The sequence below is a fragment of the Martes martes genome (assembly GCF_963455335.1).
Source record: "Martes martes genome assembly, chromosome: 6".
NCBI lineage: Eukaryota > Metazoa > Chordata > Mammalia > Carnivora > Mustelidae > Martes > Martes martes.
This window is the reverse complement of record NC_137893.1, coordinates 81011383-81027257: the sequence shown is the minus strand read 5'-3', so window position 1 is coordinate 81027257 and position 15875 is coordinate 81011383. Positions and strand designations below refer to the sequence as shown.

The 15875-nt window shown below is 36.9% G+C and overlaps 1 protein-coding gene and 1 pseudogene across 2 annotated transcripts in view; both read right to left on the bottom strand.

The window, feature by feature from the left end:
* The window catches only part of CEP85L (centrosomal protein 85L), a 165450-nt gene that overhangs the window by 67950 nt on the left and 81625 nt on the right, over positions 1–15875 (bottom strand). The window contains exon 4 of the mRNA XM_080805139.1: positions 6843–6964. Coding sequence (XP_080661265.1) covers positions 6843–6964 — 122 coding nt within the window. The remainder of the gene's footprint in view (positions 1–6842; positions 6965–15875) is intronic.
* LOC308345108 (coatomer subunit gamma-2-like) lies at positions 2931–5251 on the bottom strand (annotated as a pseudogene). Its single transcript has one exon. The product of its transcript is annotated as a coatomer subunit gamma-2-like (transcript).

Below are 15875 nucleotides of genomic sequence, written 5' to 3'. Positions count from 1 at the left end.
GTACAGTAGATGAGACTGAAACAGAATACACATGATTCTTAGAACAACACAGGTTTGAACTGCATAGATCCACTTAACATGCAGATTTTTCCAATAAATACAGTATAATACTATGAAATGTATTTTTGCTTCCTTATGGTTTTAACATTTTCTTTTCTCTGATTTGCTGTAAGAGTACAATATATAATACATACAACACACAATGCAAGCATTCATCAACTATGTTATCAGTAAGGCTTCAGGTCAACAGTAGGCTATTAGTACTTAAGTTTTGGGAAGTCAACAGTTATACATGGATTTTCAACTGTGCAGGGGGTCAGGATCCCTAACCCTGAAGTTGCTCAATGATCAACAGTGGATTTAGAAATTAATTCTAAAATACTATATGCCTAGGTATAAACAACCAAAATAACTCACCTAGAAATGAACTATTGAAGCTGTATTTAAATGCTCAAATTGGCTGATAAAGATAATCAAATCTCGGGGCACCTGGGTGGCTCAGTGGGAAGCCTGCTTCCCCTTTTCTCTCTGCCTGCCTCTCTGCCTACTTGTGATCTCTGTCTGTCAAATAAATAAGTAAAATCTTTAAAAAAAAAAAAGATAATCAAATCTCACTTCAACACCTGTGATGGAAAATACTCTTGCATCATGAAGTTCTTCTCAAAGTAAAACGCATGTACCATAGTTGCGATGAACAAAATATCATGTTAATTGATCAAAATCCATAAGGCTGGGATTTCAATAATTTTTAGTAACCATGGTATGTACATCTCAGCTTCGCTTTGAGAAATCTGATCAAAAATCTTAGCTTATAAAGCAGACGAATTAGGACACTATGAATTCAATAAAAAAGTATCCACACTATACCAAAGAATGCATTACTGATTTTAAAAGCTTACTAGTACAATTACAATAGATTTTACTTTCATATGCAATTGAAGAAGAAACGTATATACTGCAAATTGCAAGTAATAACAAAATGAGAATTCCTCCCTAGACTGCCAGTGTCATTTACTAATGGCAATAATTCACTGTGTCATTGCAGAAGGTATAACGGTTTCCTCTCTGCATCAGTCTCAAGTACACTGACTTACCCCTAAATTTTAGCTGATCAATCCAGTAGCAAAAGCTAAGCAATCACAAAGTGCAAACCATCAGAAGAACTACTACTACGAGTGACAGCACAGGCTAACCAGCAACCTTAACCTTTTTTCCATTAAAATGAAGCTATTTCTCTTGAGTGAATGCTGGTTGAAAACCTGTTATGAGTAATGAAATGTTTAAAAAACAGTCTCTTCTGTGAGGGGGCTCAGAGTCCACTGAGGAGAGGCAAGCACAGAAACATAACTATTATTTACAAATGGTGTATATGTGGCCACTGCTTGCTAATGGTGTCTATGCATCAGGCCATATTAGGGCTTTTACATACCTTCATCCATTTAATTCTCATGCTCTAAAACTAGGCATAAGAAGGGCACTGCATAGATGAATGAGACCAGATAAAGAACTGCAAAACTGAGAAACTTGAATTATTTTGGATTATTTCCTTAGTATTCTTCTACAGTATAAGAAGTTAGGAAATATATATTTTTAATAGATTATGTTGATACTTACATACATTTCTAACTATCACAGACTGATTATTTGTGCTCCCCAACAAATTTATATATTACATTCTAATGCCCAGTGTGATAATATAAGAAGGCTGGAGGCCTATGGGAGGTGATTAGGTCAGAAGGGTAGAGTCCTCATGAATAGGATTAGTGTCTTTATAAAAGAGGCCCCAAGGAACTCCCTTGCCCCTTTTAGTGAGGTTACAGCAAGAAAACAGCCATCTATGAAACAGGAAGAAGGCCCTCACCAGACAAAAAATCTGCTGGTGCCTTGATCTTGGATTTCTCAGTCTCCAGAACTGGGAGAAATAAAATTCTGTTGTTTATAAGTCACCCAGCCTATGTTATTTTATTATAGCAGCCCAAATGAACTAAGACACCTATTAACTTATACCAAATGGAATGGTAATTATAATGGTGTTCAAAGAAATAATAAAATCCAATTAATTCTAACTGAGGGAGAATGCATCCATATTAATAAAATTTTGAATTTCAGTCTGTTTAAAGAAAGTATTAATTTCAAGTATGTATTGATATATGTATGTACTAATTTCAAGTATGATTCAAGTGAATTAAATTGTAGGTATAAAATATATATCCATTGGGTCCTAAATCCACGTATAAAATTCACTTGTACTAGAAATAGCTAATTTTTTTAAATTTTAAATTATTTAAAAATTTTTTAAAAAGATTTTATTTATTTGACAGACAGAGATCACAAGCAGGCAGAGAGGCAGGCAGAGAGAGAGAGGGGGAAGCAGGCTCCCTGCTGAGCATAAAGCCCTAAGCGCGGCTCAATCCCAGGACCCTGGGAGCACCACCTGAGCCGAAGCAGAGGCTTTAACCCACTGAGCCACCCAGGCGCCCCTTAAATTATTTATTAGCAATTTCAAGTATAACAACTGAAACTGGAATAAGTGTTTATTTTCTATTAATAAAAATGAATTTTGACAAAAATGGACTCTGTCTTCCCCTCCCCCACCACCCCTCTGTGATAAAAGCTTTCCAACATTGTCAGGAGCTTTCAGATGCACATTAAATTAAAGAATATAATGAGGTTTAAGTAGCTGGGGTACAGGATAGTATTTGATTTGCAAGATCACTCAAAGCTGTAGTCATACCAAAGTTGACCAAGTGAATTTAAAAAAAAGGAAAAAAAAATTACATGCATGAGGACAGATAGTTGCTTGATCTGCTGGCTCAGGGCCAAGTATTTAATTTGTTTCTCCAAAGACATTAATCTTTAAAAGTATGACTCTGGGAAATTCATGCCACTAGCCTAAAAACCCACTGACAGTGAAGTGTGCATGGACTTCATCTTGCCCAGTAAAAATTTACCCAACAGAAGCTAAGATAACATCTACAGGTGTTCCTTCTTTGCTTCTGACAGTCACCTGCATGGTCACTCCATCTGCTAAGGCCACCCTGGACCTCACCAATAAGTCATAGCCATCTCTGTATACACCTGCCAGATAGAGGGAATGGGAGTTCTTGTTCTCAGGTACGTTGTCCAACCTCTCACAGGCTGCATGCCCAGAAATGTGATGATGATGTTGATAGCTTCTTCAAGGGTTTTCATAGAACTGAGGGCAAAGTTCTCCTCTTTCTCAAATATGTCTCCTACCTCTTCCCAGGCAGCAGCAAAATTAAGCTTCAGTACTTTCTGAATGTGGTCAGACACAGTCACTTCAAGATCTTCCAGCATGTACCTATCATCATAGCCCTCCTCAGCCAGAACCCCAGTGTCAGGGTCGCAGCCCCAGACTGTGAACTTCATGGTGCAGCTAAAGGTGGCTGCAACTGCGGTCGAATCATTATCAGGCAGGTGAACCAAACTGTAACATATTCCTGGCTGACTGTTAGCGAGGCTGGGGGCTGGATGCAACACAGCACCTTGAGGAATCCAACAGCTCCACCTGCACGGTCCCTTTCTCCAGCAGCTTGTCGTTAAGAGTATTAGTGCAGTCAAACTGGAACACGATGTGATTGGTAAACATGTGCTTGATACAAGGAACAAAATATTCCGTCTCTGCTTCCGTAAGTTGAACAGGCTCAGAAGACTTGAACAAGGGTCCCAGGTCCATAAACTCAGGAATGGCAGCCAACTGTTCTTGGAAAATGTCTTGCCTGGAAGGAGCCAACTTCTTTGGCTTAGTGGCCCCAAGTGTAATTTCTGCTTTCTGCTCAAAGACACGGGCCATAGCAAGAGGAAAAGACTTTATGTCAAAGGGCTTCTCTGAAGGCTCCAGTGTGTGGAGCTCCAGTGGTGGAGGGCTTTCTCCATCCTTGGCACGGAGATGGTGAGGCCGTTGAAGATGTACATAGCATTCAGTGCCATCTGCCTCTCCTGTAGCACATTCAAGTAGAAAGTATCCCTGTCCCGAACCTCATCATCCATGTCCATCACACACCTTTGTAGGAGTACTAGGACGTTTGGGAGAAGATTCTAATTTTGAGGCCAGATTTAGCCAAAGCACTCACAGCAGCAGCTCTGACAGCCTCATTCTCCAGTACGACCCTATTAAAAATAAAGCAGATATACTTGGAGGGGACAGGCGTTCTGGGGCCCTCTTTGCCCAGCAAGTGCAGAATCTTAGTAGCCAGAACAGTGTGTTCACAGTCCTCAATGAATTCACAAAGGTGGGCTAGACCTGCTTCTTTACCCTCAGGGTTCTCTTCCACGATGCTGATTATGCAGTCCACAACTGCCCACTTATATTCAAAGCCTCCATCATCTCAGAGCATGTTGGAGAGGAAAGTCATCATGACACTGTGCTTTTGAGGGTATTTCTGACAGCGCTAATTACCTGCACAACCATCACCCTGAACTTATCTGAGATTTCAGACACAAAAGAAAATACCTGCTTCATGAGCCTGTCCACACTGCTCTCACTCCCTGTTTTGAGGAGTGTAGTAATGGCCAGACTAGCAATGCTTCTGTTTGAGTCTGTGATCAAGTTTTCTAAGTCCAGACTGCAGGCAATAACAGCAGAGGGGTGTTTCATTGTCACCTTGTTCAAGGTCCACACAGCTGTGTATCTCAAAGCTGGCTTAGGAGAGCTACAGAAAAGTTGAAGAACTGAAATGGCAGGTGCCAACTCCCTTGCAGTACAGTTAGGAAGATGGATGATAGCTGACGCAGCTTCATAAATAACCATTACATGTTTATTTTACAAGCAGCTCTCAATGAAATCAATGAGTGGACTTTCATGGCCCTCTTCATTTTCTTTTAGTAAGCGACTGGCAATTTGGATCAGCATGCAGTAAGCAAACTGTGATTTGAGACGGGATTTAGTAAATTTATTCAACATCTTAGAAACAGCAAGGCGATGGTTCTTTTCGAGGCGATACAGGACTCCCAATGCATGGTACTGGACCATAATGTTGTGGCTGGAAGCGGCTTCTTGGGCTTTGTTGACCCAGTGCTTAACCACATCATGGCTTAACTTCATCATGTGTAAGGAAGACACCAGTGCGGAGCTGAATACGCTGGAGACTTTATCCATAATGGCCTGCTTCAGGTATCTCTCGATGGCCTGCAACATTATTCCATTAGTGATTCTACAGAGAGCCCTGATGGCTGGGCCTCGGTACACATCTTTCTTTCCAGTCATGTCCTTAGTCAGAAGTTCCGTAAATTAGAAATGCAACGTGGGCCTCATGGGATAACATCAAGGTATTGGCCGGGTTACATTCTTTTCTGGAGGCTATAGGAGTGAATCCATTTCCTTGCCTTTTCCAACTGCCATAGGCCACCCACATTCCTTGGCTCACGACCCCCCTCCTCCAGCAACATTCCTTCTGTGACCTGCTTCCATCGTCCCATCTCTTCACTGCAAAATAGCTAATATTTTTAAATAGCTTTTTCATAAAATCAATCACATATCTTCTAGAATCTTCATTCATTTATCAAGTATGCAAGTGATGCCAGAGAGGCAGAGCCTCAAGAGGGAGGGCCTCAGGCCTATTGCCAGGAGGGTTCCTGATTTTGTGTGAGAAAGAATTCAAGGGTAAGCCATTTAGGGAAAGGGGCAAATATTTATTAAGTACAGAAATAAGAAGGCTTCTACTTTACAAAGTAGTGGTCTCTCTCCCAGGTGAGCATGAAGAACCCCCCACCCCTGCCCCGCCTCTCATGAAGGTTTTTTTGTTTGTTTTTTAAGATTTTATTTATTTATTTGACAGAGACAGAGAAAGCAAGAGAGTGAACACAAGCAGGGGGAGTGGGAGAGGAAGAAGCAGGCTTCCCACTTAGCAGGGAGCTCAATGCTGGGCTCTATCCCACGACCCTGGAATCACAACCTGAGCAAGGCAGATGCTTAACCGACTGAGCCACCCAAGTGCTACTCCAGTAGGTCCTGCTTAATACTGGTAAATATTTAAACAAAATCTTTCGAAATTTTGACTCTTAAATACATTTAAATGTTTGAATTAAGATTTAATTTTAATGCTAAAATGTCTACTACCTTATCCCATATAAGCATATGAAAATAAGCAATAACTAGCATTAAGAAAAAAAAACCTCCTCAAATGATTTCCCCATTACCATGATACACAAGTTTAATTATCCCTAAAGTATACATAAATTATGTAGAACCAATATACATCAAGGATAATATAATTAAATAATATTAACATTTATTGCTCAAAATAATCAGGAGACTGTCTATTAAGTATAAAAAATTTTTTTTCGAAGCCTCAGTACTCAAAAATGCAAAATTTTTGGCCTGTCCCCCAAAATTTCTAAAATGTTTATCTGTAAGTCATTTAATTTTAAACATTCAGGATGTTCACAGTTTTTGCATCTTCAGATCTAACATACATTAGTTAAAGTATTAGCATTTTAAAGTAGTTTTCCAATTTGATAGTTTCCAAGTGTAAAACACAAAGATACACCTTGTATCTTTGATAATTCATTAGCATTGCAACTAACTTTCTACATGTATAAAGACATAAAGGAGTTTCCAAATGAGTTACTCTAATGTAAACAGGAGGGTGGTAGAAAACAGAAAGATGGACCAACAGACCAACCCTGTTCTCATAGAGGTTCACAGAGGTTTGTAGAGGGGGTGAGATGAGGGAGGACAGACATGAGATATCATTGTACTTGTAAGATGATATTTCTTAAACTCTAAGTAGTGGATACAAAGGTTCATAATCTACATTTCTGTATGCCTAAAATATTTAGTAATCAAAAAACAAAAAAACAAAAAAACAAAACAGACTCACCGATCAATTACAATTTCTTTTTGCCTTAGCAGTCCTTCTTTTATTTTCAGCACTGATTCCCACTTACTGAAATCCTGATAGCCAGAAGGTGAATAACTTTGACGAGACAATCCAGTCAAAACCTGCACAAATATATTTATACTATTAGTATACTTAAAGTGTTTAAAAGGAATATTTCAATGGTATCTAATACTTTCCCAATGATTTTCATTAAAAACAGAGAACTCTCCCTTTTTTTTTTCCTTAAAGACTGTCTGAAATCATACTTGTGAATACAACATAACTTGGAAGAATTTCAAGGAAGTGAAGTAAAAAGTACAAGTCTAATAACTGATGACAATAGAATATTTAATCTGGTTTATTTTAACACCATAAATAAGATCTTATTCTCATTATCTTGTGGAAACTCTCAGGAAATGAGAGATTAATCACTCACTGCTTAAGGAAGAAGTACAATAAGAAAATGTGCCATGGTTAGACTAGACAAACATTATATGAAAGGCTTCCACAAGGAAATAAAAATTAGTACCTGTAGCATACAGACTTCAAATTGTCACCTATCACATCAGATTTACTTACATTAAACTTTCAAAAGCAAAAACACTTTCACAAAATAGTAAACATATTTATAGGTATAATCTGGTTGGGTGATTACTGGCCTCCAGTATAAATTACATAATTTAGAAAAAATGTGCTTAGAATTTAAGAGAAATTTCAAATATTCAAGAGAAATCAACATTGATGAAAACCAATATGGCAGATATTCTCAAATTCCTATGATTGAAACAAAAAAGAAAACCTTAATATACTAGTAGCCATAGATTGAATTGTATCTCCTCAAAAAGGTATGTTGAAGTACTAACCCCTAAGTACCTCAGGATGTAACCTTCCTTGGGAACAGGGTCTTTACGGACATAGTCAAGTTAAGATGAAGTCACTGGGGTGAGCCCTACTCCAGTATGACTGGTGTCCTATGTAAAGGTGAAATTTGAACACAAGTACACACTGTAAAGACTGTAAAGAGATACAGAGAGAACACCATCTGAAGATGAAAGCAGAGATAGCAGCGATGCATCTACACACCAAGCAACACAGAAGATTGTCGGGAAACCACTAGCAACTCAGCATGGAATAGAAGATTCTTCTTCACAGGCTTCAGAAGAAACCAACTGAGCCAACACCTTGATTTTGGACTTCTAACTTCCAGAACTGTGAGAGAATAAATTTCTGTTGTGTAAGCTACCCAAGTTTGTATCCTTTGTTATGGCAGCTACAGGAAACTAATACAACTGGTAAATCCAATACCAAGGAATAAATCCAATACAAGGAATAAATTCCTTGGTAAGCTAAATAATCCCACAGAAACACTCCAAAGCAACTTTAGGAAAATTCAAATGTGCAGTAATATTTTTATCCTTTGTTTTCCAAAGACTTGCTACTGGCAAGACCTACTTCCAAATAAACCACTAATTTTGTGACACCAACTAGTCCTAGATTAACCCTTTAAATTATTATTTTCAAGTAATACCAAGACAAGATGTTTCAGGCAGAAGACAGACAAAACAAGATGGACAGACTAGGAAGGACAGAAACCAGGAGATAACAGGATACATAGCTTTGTCATATGGGCAGATATTTGGAGTTTAAGTGACATAGGGTTACAAGGGGCAGGTTAGTCTGAATTTCATTCTTTCCTTTGCCTAACATACAACTCAGACTAATATTCAGCCATATGCCCTAGTAGAGACATGTTAGTTGCTACAACACTAAAGTGTTTTTAATGTGGTTGCTAATTAGCTGTTGCCCAAACCCCTGGAAGGTTCTCCAGTATCCAACAAATCAAGAGTTTTTGGCATTAAAAGGGGTTTTCAAGATGCTCCATCCATAAATGGCATCCTTTCTGATTACTTGGTTCCCTACACTGCACTAGTCAACCCTCCAAAATGTTTCCATCTCAACACTACCTATCAGCTTATAATTAGTTGGCAGAACTAAACAGGTTTGAATCCTGGGCACTCCAACAAAAGAACATGTTATCTTAAGTACCCCATTGTGTCCACTATGGCCTAAATAAGGTATTCGCAAAATTTCATATCATCACAAGGCTGAAAACATTTTTTTAAAGATTTTACTTATTTGAGAGAGAGAAGATGAGAGACAGAGCATGAGTGGAAGGGGAGGGCAGAGAAAGAGAGGGAGAAACAGAATCCCCCCTAAGCAGAGAGCCTGATGTGGGGCTCGATCCCCAGGTCCGCAAGATCATGAACTTGAGCCAAAGTTAGATGCTTAACTGACTGAGCCACTCAAGCACCCCTGAAAATATTTCTGAAAATAATTGCTCGTAGGAGCTGAGAGAGGATTCAGCACCATAAATATTGCTGATTCTATGAGACAGTCTCTACTTACTGAAACTCCAAGTTATTTAATGACTATCAATTTAGTGGGTAAGTCACTTAATGAAATTTATTTTGTCAAGTTATAACTCAAGCAGGAATTCATTAAAACTAGTAAAAGCTAAGCAAAATAAAAGAACATATCAACAATTTCAAAACTCAGTATAAGATTTGGAAATTATCAGAATGATTTGGTAAACCATTTGTGCTAGAATTTATAATACCAAATATTTCCATTTATTTGGTGCCTAAAAGTGAATACACAAACACACACACACACACACACACAATGTATATATACATACACACTGAGTTATCTATTGTCTCCTCTTCCAAAGATCCTAAAAAACTTTCCTCTATTTCTAAGTATCACACATTAGGAATGACTGATACCATAATATCTGAAGCTATGTTTTACCTCCTTTATCTTTTGCCTATTTCAATAAGACAAGTGCCCACAACTCAAAAAAGTCAACAAAAACATCAAGAAAAAGTGCCCAAGCAACACATGATGATCTTATGAAGAAAACATTAACTTTTCTACTCTTCATAAGTCATCTGCTAAAGAATTTCCCCACAGCAGACAACCTCTTAAGGAGAAGCCTTTTCTTGTTTTGCAACACTTGTTGGCATCAAGAGAGAGAGTGAGAGTAAAGGGGAAGAAAAGGAGGTTTTTCAAGAGAAAAGCAAATGACGATACCACTTGGGTGTATAGCACTGGAATCACTTGCAGAATGCACTGCTAAAGTACCTGCCAGATACTTCTATGAATATACATAAAACAAAATATGAAAATTTATTCATCTGATTTGTAGCTCCCTTGACCTACACCCTTTGGAAAACAAATCAAAATTGCACTATGAAACTGAGCAAAGAGGAATAAAGAAAATGAGGAAAAGAAAGCCTTCCTCTGTAAATAAGATGCTCTAATATTTTTTTAAAAAGTACAGAAAGTTAGGAAATATCAAAAGTTCCCATCACAAGAAAAAAATTTTTTTTTGTAGTTTTGTATGGTGACAGATGGTAATTAGACATAGTGGTGATCATTTCACAGCATATACAAATTCCAAATCATAGTGTTACACACCTAAAACTAGTATAATATTAAATGTTAATTATACCTTAATTTAAAAAAATGTAATATACAAAGAATTACCTAGATAGTAGCATGACAGTCTTCCTTACTAAATTTCAACCCTGATTCATAAAAACAATTTAAAAAGGAGAACACAAAATCTGACATACAACCAAATACTGCAGGTGTAAAAGTAATTTTTAAATTTTTTATAACTGCCCACCACTAAAAATGACAATTATGGAGACATTTTTTCATCTAAGGCTTTTATATAATAAGGCCATATTATTATGTAATAAAGCTATATAAACAAAATTATAAAATGCAACTCAAAATAGACATTTAAGAGATTTTTTAAAAAAATTATATTGTAAATTCTCAACTAGCAAAGCAGTGACCATACCTTTTTGACCTTGCATACAATATAAACAATGTTATACTACTAAAGAAACACAGAAAGGGAACAATTGTGAAAACTTATTTTTATTATAACTTACAGCAGTTCAGACTTTTGATTTTTCTTTTTAAGATTTTATTTATTTGAGAGAATGAGAGCAGGAGCAGGAGCGGGGGGTGGGAGGTTGGCGGAAGCAGATTCCCTGCTTAGCAGGAAGCCCTACATGATGAGACGGGGCTGGCAGGGCTCAATTCTAGGATCCTAAGACCCTGGGATCATGACCTGAACCAAAGCCGGACACTTAACTGCCTGAGACACCCAGGTGTCCCATTTTAGAGGGTTATTCTTCAAAAACTGCCAATGTAATGTGTCAGCAAATGTTAACAGCTTCCTCCCCTTTATTTATAAAACAGAAACTATCCTCTCCTAATTACATATTTGATAAACTGAAGATAACTTAGGAAATCCTATTAGTATCAATTATCATCAGTTTCCAAGCATTGGACCCAAAAGCAGCTGGAATGAGGGTTTTCCCCCTGACAATGACACAATAGGAACCATGAGAATATATAAATGCACACTTAATTGTTCTGGATAGCACTATCTTAGCTTTAGAACACTAACATATCTGCAAAAAGAAAGGTAGCCAAGTGAAATTGCCTTAAAACCTTCACAGCGAAAGTTACTGAAAAATCAAGCCCAAGATAAAAATTAGTATTTTCTTTGTTTTACTGTGGATTGGGAGTTAATGTGGTTTGCAGATTATGCTCTTGCACAATACCGGCTAACATGAACAAAAGAGAAGCAGGAATGGCAATATCAATCTTGGATGTCATAAAATTCTAGCCAAAAAAGGATTAAATTTTTAAAAATCCTTTAGATAAATTAAATAAAAATTTTAAAATGAGAAAGTTTTATATTGGTAAAAAGCAACATTCACCAAGACAAAACAGACACAATAAACCTCCTATGAAGAAAAACTATTAAAAAATAAATGGGTGCCTAGCTGGCTCAGTTGCAGGAATGTGTGACTCTTGATCTCAGGGTCATGAGTTCGAGCTCCATGCTGGGTATAGAGATTACTTAAATAAATAAAACCTTAAAAAAATGAAAAAATGAATCTGCATCACAGTAAAGACTTTAGTATGTCTTTCTGAAATAGAAAAATTAGGTAGAGCGGAAAATGGCAAATCCAGTTCACCATCTTTTTTTTGTATGCAAACTAAAAATGGTGTCATTTCATATCTCTTCATCACTTTGGCACTATCTATTATCTGCAAATAACCCAGAGATAAAAGACTAGATGAAGTAAATGGTGTATACCACAAATGCAGTAACAAAACAAAGGGTAGCAGAATACGCCACCCCAAATATGGCTGCAGGGATTCTGGACATGCAACCACAAAATATGTCCCTTTGACAGATTATTTTGAGCCACAGGCACTTGAAAAACAGCAAATGTTGGGAGAGGCTTTTTTTTTTTTTTTAAGATTTTTATTTATTTATTTGACAGAGAGAGACACACAGAGAGAGGGAATACAAGCAGGAAGAGTGGGAGAGGGAGAAGCAGGTTTCCTGCCAAGCAGGGAGCCTGATGCGGGGCTTAATCCAGGACCCCAGGATCATGACTTGAGCCAAAGGCAGATGTTTAACGATGGAGCCACCCCAGCACCCCTGGGAGAGGCTTTCTCCAAACTGCCTAAAGGACCTCACCTGCCTAAAGGACCTCAACTGTCATAAATCCCCTCCCTGGAAATTTCATCAACAAGGGAGGACTGACACTCATCACAGAAGAGGAGACTTGTAATCGATACTGCACTGAGACAAACTTTCTCACAGACTATCATATCTCCCATCTATTCTTCTAAGGACCCATCTATCTTTCCTAAAATTCATTTCCTCTCCCCTTAGAGGCCTACATCCTACTCCCCAACTTTCCCCATTAATATGATTTTTAATCCTGGATTGTAATCTGCCTCTTAAGGAGTTCCTCATTTTCCCCTGCTTATCTTCCATGTGTACATGCGGTACATGTTAATAAACTTGTTTTTCTCTTGTTCACCTGTCTTTTATTACAACAGTCTCAGCCAAGAACTCAGAGTCAGAGGAAAATTTTTTTCCTCCCCCACATCCACCTACGAACTAATTCTTAAGAGTTGTTAATACTCTAGAACACAGAAGCCTTCTCTTAAGACAGAGGACAACCCCATTCCCTAATATGAGAAGAGGAAAAGATTTTATATAGTCCATTATAAACACATTTAGCCCATTAGCAATACATTTTTGAACATATCTTTACCCCAAGTAGTCAGAAAACAATTAAGAATTTCTATTCTATAAATCATCACTGGTCATGAGAGGCATACCAGTTTGTGGCAGTTATGTATTGATAGTAAAATACACATTTATATCATATTCTAGAAAACATAGGTACTCTTTTGAAAGAATCTGAATAAGACGCACTGAAGAGGTCTTTGACTCTTTCTAGGAAAAAAAAGGTATCAAAATTCACATATCAATAAAATAGAAAATTACTGTTGTGATGCTGTTCTACTTAGGATTTCAAGTAGTCAGTCATGTTTCTACGTGACTATACCCAATATAAGTAATCACGGAGACACAGGCAACTTAATATATAATTTGTACTTATAGCTTATGAATAATAATAAAACTTTAACTAGACATGAACACGAAATCTAAAGGATAATTATAAAGCCATGTAACTATGTGAGCTAATTTGAAGTATGGAACAGAAAGGATGTCATCAAAGTAACAAACATTTCAAAATCTGTGCTGGTGAGACAAGGACACTTTTTATAAGTAAACATTTTCCAGACATATTTGGGATTAGAAAGTATTTTATATTCAAATTACCAAATTCAAGGAGAGAAAAGAATCCCTGTTTACACATTTTCCTACAAATGTAGAAGATATATTGTTGCAATGGTGGTTTATAGAAGAATACAGTAGATTACTGCCAAAGAAGAATCATTATTCTTCTGCATCTACACCCCAACCATCCAGATTTATAGACCCTAACACACACAAAGGCATCTCTTATTGTAAACTGCCAATTCTACTCTTATAATTGAATAGAGATAGCAGGCATCCACAATCCCAAATAACATGCTACTTAGATGAGACCCAGATGCTGTGAAAAGTTGCCAAAATATGTCACTTAATGGTCAAACATGCTTCTAAAATAAGCTTACTATATTGCAGCTGAAAATAGCTCAAAATTCTCTGGCCTCAGCCTGGACAAATACTGTTAAATTTAGATAATCTAGTGCTACCACACTTAACTGCAATACAGCCTCTGCAGTTCTTACAAGCTCGTTATCTCTCCTTCATTTGCCTTTGTCCCTTAGCTCATTCATCACTCACAACATGTCACATAACACAGTAAATCTCCTGTTTCCTGGAATAGTCTATCTGAAGCAATACTCTACAAGTGCTTTTTAGTAAAAGAATCATGATACTTCACCCAAAAGTAAATTCACAAAGCTCAGTAATGGAAAACAAAAACAAAAACAAAACAAAAAACCGTACAAATTATATAGAATTCAAAGAACATTTTATTCACCAACAATAGGAAAAACATGGATTATACAGTTACTAAAAGAATTGTGCTTTCAAGTAAAATTAGTATCTTACATATTATTACTAAAAGAAATGTGCATTTATTTAAAAAATCTGTATCTTAAGCCCATGTAATTATTTATAGAGTGGATTACTACAAATTTTCTCTAACTAAATTTATACCAAAAGAACATATTTAAAAATATTCTATCCATAACCTCTTCCGAATGAACAATTATAAACTAAAGTCTACATCTTGACTTCTGAAATTTAAATTATAGAAGGAACTGTGTTTTATTTTTCTTTTCTTTTTTAAAAATCTCTTTTCAGTGTTCCAGAATTCATTGTTTATGTACCACACCCAGTGCTCCATGCAATACATGCCCGCCATAATACCCACCGCCAGGCTCACACAAACCCCTATGCCCCTCCCCTCCAAAACCCGTTTGCTTCTCAGAGTCCACAGTCTCTCATGGTTTGTCTCCCCCTCCAATTTCCCCCAATTCACTTCTCCTCTCCATCTCCCCATGTCCTCCATGTTATTCCTTAGGCTCCACAAGTAAGCGAAACCATATGATAACCGACTCTCTCTGCTTGACTTATTTCACTTAGCAGGAACTGTATTTTAACTATCTCATTATTTCTTCAATTTGTCTTTATTATTAATTCTATAATGCTAGCTACCTTTGCCATCCTAATCAGACTTACTGAAACAATAATGCAAATACATCAAGTTACTTAAAGGGTAAAAACTCGGAAAAAAAAAAAATTTAAAAACCTGTAAAAGGCATACCTATATTTTATATCTTAAAAATATATGTGCAAAGGGATGCCTGGGTGGCTCAGTTGGTTAGGCGGCTGCCTTCGGCTCAGGTCATGATCCCAGCGTCTTGGGATCGAGTCCCGCATCGGGCTCCTTGCTCCGCAGGGAGCCTGCTTCTCCCTCTGCCACTGTGTCTGCCTGTGCTCGCTCGCTCTCTCTCTCTCTCTGACAAATAAATAAATAAAATCTTTAAAAAAAAAAATATATATATATGTGCATGAAAATAAAGAGAATCTTAAAAATATTACTTATTTCCACCTGGCTGAACAACCAAATTACTATTAAATTAACTCTTTTCTTTTGGAAGAAGGGACCTTTTCTTCTCAAAAATCAAACTGCTATGGATGCACAAAGTGCAATCCTTGTTAGTATTAGCATGTTTTTTAAAAAATGCCAACAAAGGAATGATCCATGCATGAAACACAATCTCATCACAATCAAAATGCAAACGTGAAGGGGGAAATGGTATATCCAAGACTGAGGAGCAAATCATTTTCCTTAAGCAAATCAATCAGAAGATTTAAAAAAAAAATGAAGCTAAAGTCTTCAAATTTAATCATTAATCTTTACTTATAAACCAGTATAGTTTTATCCAAACCATTTGTTTAATAATTTACTTTTTTAAAATTTAAGATGAAATATAGACAGAAGACTTTAATAAACTTAATTTGTTCATTGTAGTTAACAAACCTGATAGCTTCTACTGGTAGCCAAACTGGAGGGAAAAAAATAATAAAGGGTATAACTGACAATTCATGAAAGGAAT